Genomic DNA, 4,364 nt, shown 5'->3' on the forward strand with positions numbered 1-4,364 from the left:
ATGGAGAATGACCCCTCCCCCTTATGGTGACATACAAGGGCCGGATATCTCACCTGTAGGGTGACGAGGGTGGGCAGGGCGACATCGAAGGCTCCCGGGGTGATGGCGGCCGGCGGTTCGGCGTGAGAGATCATATTGAGCAGCAGAGTCCCGCCAACCATCTGCCTGGAGGAGAGAAATGGAGGTCGGGAAGGAAACACTGAGCACCATCTTCCAGCACTGGCACCCCCGAACCATCCATCAATTCAACCCCCTCCCCCCGGTCATCAGTAGTGCCCCACCCTCTAACTGGTGACCCTGAAATCTGGCACCCTATGATCCCCTAGGGTCACCTTGGAGACATGTACACCAATCACTGACTCAGGGCACCCACACCTGATTGGTCAGTTGTCTCTCATTACATGTATGGCCAGCATTGCACAGGACAGGGGGACTGCCCAGGTGCATCATGGGAGCAGGAATGCTCAGCTATGACATGCTGTGAGGGAGGCGTGGCCACACACACAGGTCCTGATTTTAATGTCTCCCTTGTTCCTGACTGTTAGAGGCCCCGGAAGAGTTGGACTCGTGTTGTGTGCTCCGAGCGGAGTCCTGCTTTAAGTCTCCATCTCCGGCGTGGTGGTCGGCCTCCTATTAAATAGAATGAAATCTCCCCGGGTGGGGTCACCATCGTCTTCGGAGGAGCAGACGTGGAGTGTCATGGACACCGGATATCGCCGATCGTGATTGATCGTCCCAATTTACATCCTAATTATATACAATAGAGAAGAGAAGGCGATCGATGGATCCGCTAATGGGCGAGGCCGCGCCTCCTATATACACGGCGGGATGAAGCCCCCGGGAAGTCTCCGAGGTCGGGGGATGGTGGATAAGAGGGGGCCCCACTGTTACTGAATACTCACTGGGTGGGGTAGAGGGGCAGACAGGACCAGGCCAGGAAGGAGCTGCGAGTGTCAGTCACCGCGCACAATCTCAGCACCAATATCGTCTCGTACGGCAGAGCCGCCAGCGGCAGCGGAAACGTCATCCTGGAACACAAGACACAAAGTGACATCGGGGCCAAAGAGAACCTGTCACAGCAAAGAGAACCTGTCACAGCAAAGAGAACCCGTCACAGCAAACAGAACCGTCACAACAGAGAACCCAACAGAACAAAGAGAACCATCACAGCAAACAGAACCAGTCACAACAGAGAACCCAACAGAACAAAGAGAACCCGTCACAGCAAACAGAACCGTCACAACAGAGAACCCAACAGAACAAAGAGAACCATCACAGCAAACAGAACCAGTCACAACAGAGAACCCAACAGAACAAAGAGAACCCGTCACAGCAAACAGAACCAATCACAACAGAGAACCCAACAGAACAAAGAGAACCCATCAGAGCAAACAGAACCCGTCACGGCAAACAGAACCCGTCACGGCAAACAGAACCTGTCAAAGCAAAGAGAACCTGTCAAAGCAAAGAGAACCTGTCAAAGTCCAGCCCGCCATTGGCTGGATCCTGTAAATGGCGCTAGTCGTGTGGGCAGGACTCATCTCTGCAGCACGAGACAAACACTCTCTGCTCTGGTAGTTCCGCCTCCAGGAGTCAGCCAATGGAAACGGCCTCCATGACAAGACCATTTTTTAAAAAAAATCTCCCAACAAACAAATGGCCCCCCGAAGGTCACATGACGCAGTAACACGATATACGGTGACCTAGACCATGTGTTCAGCTTACATACACTGCAGATCTGAAGCAGATTGTACAATCAGATTGCAGCGTGTGTGGTAAAGGACATCAGAGCTTACACTTCATCCCACACAAGTCTGGAGAAGAGCGATTGCGTGGCCTTCACATTCCCGGACCGGATCTCAGGGCAGATTTTCCTCCCGCTGTAAGTCACCGAACACGAGATATAGAAGGCGGCATTCTGGCTGGAAATGGAAGACAAATGTCAGATAAAGAGCAACATACCAGAGACTCGGCGTGACCCCAACCAATGACATCATCATGTGACATCACACACCCACACACACTACAATCCAATCACATGCAGCAACCTCAGATGTAAAACTGATCGCTGAAATCTCATATAAACCTTTAAAATATAATTTAAAAAAAAATAATTTTTAAGCCTGCAGCTTTCATGAAAATGATCCCTGGTGATCCTGCCATGGAGGTCACTTCCTGTTATAGGGTGACAACCCCCCTGTCTCTGTCCCCCAATTGTGCTTCCACGTTGTCACCCTGCCACATGGACTTCCCTGCAAGCGACCCTTTCAACGCACATTACACAAAGCACGGCCCACTGTTGTCACCATCAGGAAACCCAACCTGAGAAATGCCATGCAGTCATCGCTGGAGTGCATGTAGACAGGAAGTGGCAGCAAAGAGACTGCAGGAGATTAGCAGCACTGAAGTGTACCAAAGGATAAAAAAGGGTGACAACAGGAATTTTTTTTATAAAAAAAGACAATTGTTAATGATTGTCAGGACACAGAGGATAAGAAATGTCATCCAATTAGGGTTTATGGCCCCCCTCGTGCCGCTTTCATTGCTCCATATGAATCTCCATCATAAGGCGAGTGGTGTCTGTGGGGCGGAGTTCTTCCGGCAGCTGCGGCTCTGTTTGTCTTGGTAATGTCTCTCCTAAATGTTTAATAAGCTCTCTAAGTGTTCTTCTCATAGAGGAGACCCCGGGGGGCCCTTAGATAAGATGTACTGAGGCAGAACTGGGGCACAACCTGCACAGGCAGCCCTTTAATGGGAACATCCTATCCATAATGTAATCCTATTTCGGTGGTGGTGGGGGGGCGGGGGCGGGGGTGATCAGAGGCCCCCACAAAGTCTATTTACACTTTATGGTTTTTATTTACTTAAAACTCAGTTTAAAAGGAGAACTATGGGGTCAGGGCTTGTCCCCATAGTTCTCCTTAGGGTAACGGGAGGACACAAACTAGCGCCTCCCGTTACCCTAAGCTCAGTATACCGCGACGCCGCAGCTGGGACGGATCCCGACATTACTGTCGAGATCCACCCAGCTGCGTGATTGACAGCTGGCTCTGCCTATCTAGAGGCAGAGCCAGCTGTACCCGCCCCCTCCCCCGTCCGTTCCGCCAGTCAGCGCTGGTCAGTCAGTCAGTGTCAGTCACGTCTCTCTGCAGGGACAGGATCGAGAAGTGAGCGAGCGACGGTATGCGTTCGCTCACTTCCCGAGCCGATGTAAGACAGTTTCATTATCACACGTCAACTCGAACTATGAGGCGGAGTGATTTTCACTCGCCTCATAATTCTCCTTTTAAGTTTGTTTTTTTTTTAGTTACATGATGTAGATTAACCATCACTTCCTGTCCCAGAGACACAACAGGAAGTGAGATGAAATCTTTCCAAAGTGATGCAAAATCCCCTCTTAGACAGTTGTCACCAGATCAGGTGTCCCCATTGGAAGATTTCTGTTCTTGTTACGGTGACAACTCAGCATTTAAAATTTCCCATTAACGTTCAGGCCGCACTCCACTGAATAGCTAAAAACTTTATTAGCACCAGACAAGGTCGGTCAGACATCCCCGCCAGACCTGGCTCCGCCTCTGATGCATTTTCGGACATTATGGGCTTAGTCACAGACCCACCCCCTATGGCAAAGTCCATATTGTGGGTGGGGCACCTCAAAGGTGGAGTCACGTCTAGACACGTGCACCGGCAAAACATTTGTTTAGTTTTTTATTCAGATTTTTTTTTTTTGGGATTCGGGTCCGAAAGTCAATTCATTTTGGGATTCGAATGAAATTCGTTAGCGGTAGTCTGTACGGATTGTCGTTTCATTTTTGTTTTGTTGCAGCAAAGTTACATTTTTGTCACTTTGCTGCAACGAAAATTCGTCCACAAACAAAGCTTCGTACAGACTCAGACTACCGCTAACGCATTTCGTTTTGGAAAATTCGGATCCGTTCTCATTCGTCATTTCTGTTATTACATCCGAATAACCAGAATTCGTCCGAAGAACTCATTTTTCTGAAAGGAATCGCACATGTCTGGTGGGTGTCTCGTCTAGTCACGTCTGGTGGGTAAGGGGATGTCATGTCTGGTGGGGTGTCACATCTAGTCACGTCTGGTGGGTAAGGGGTGTCACGTCTGGTGGGGTGTCTCGTCTAGTCACGTCTGGTGGGTAAGGGGTGTCACGTCTGGTGGGGTGTCTCGTCTAGTCATGTCTGGTGGGTAAGGGGTGTCACGTCTGGTGGGTAAGGGGTGTCACGTCTGGTGGGTAAGGGGATGACACGTCTGGTGGGGTGTCACGTCTAGTGGGTAAGGGGTGTCACGTCTGGTGGGGTGTCTCGTCTAGTCACGTCTGGTGGGTAAGGGGTGTCACGTCTGGTGGG

The 4,364-nt window shown here is 50.5% G+C and overlaps 1 protein-coding gene across 1 annotated transcript in view; it reads right to left on the reverse strand.

The window, feature by feature from the left end:
• Positions 1-4,364, reverse strand: part of PIK3C2G (phosphatidylinositol-4-phosphate 3-kinase catalytic subunit type 2 gamma) — a 52,617-nt gene that overhangs the window by 36,477 nt on the left and 11,776 nt on the right. Inside the window, exons 10-12 of the mRNA XM_018562385.1 lie at positions 1,797-1,922; positions 903-1,028; positions 54-165 (exon numbers count right to left, since the gene is read on the reverse strand). Coding sequence (XP_018417887.1) covers positions 54-165; positions 903-1,028; positions 1,797-1,922 — 364 coding nt within the window. The remainder of the gene's footprint in view (positions 1-53; positions 166-902; positions 1,029-1,796; positions 1,923-4,364) is intronic.

The sequence above is a fragment of the Nanorana parkeri genome, unplaced genomic scaffold, assembly GCF_000935625.1.
Source record: "Nanorana parkeri isolate BGI_ZX_2015 unplaced genomic scaffold, ASM93562v1 scaffold576, whole genome shotgun sequence".
Classification (NCBI taxonomy): domain Eukaryota; kingdom Metazoa; phylum Chordata; class Amphibia; order Anura; family Dicroglossidae; genus Nanorana; species Nanorana parkeri.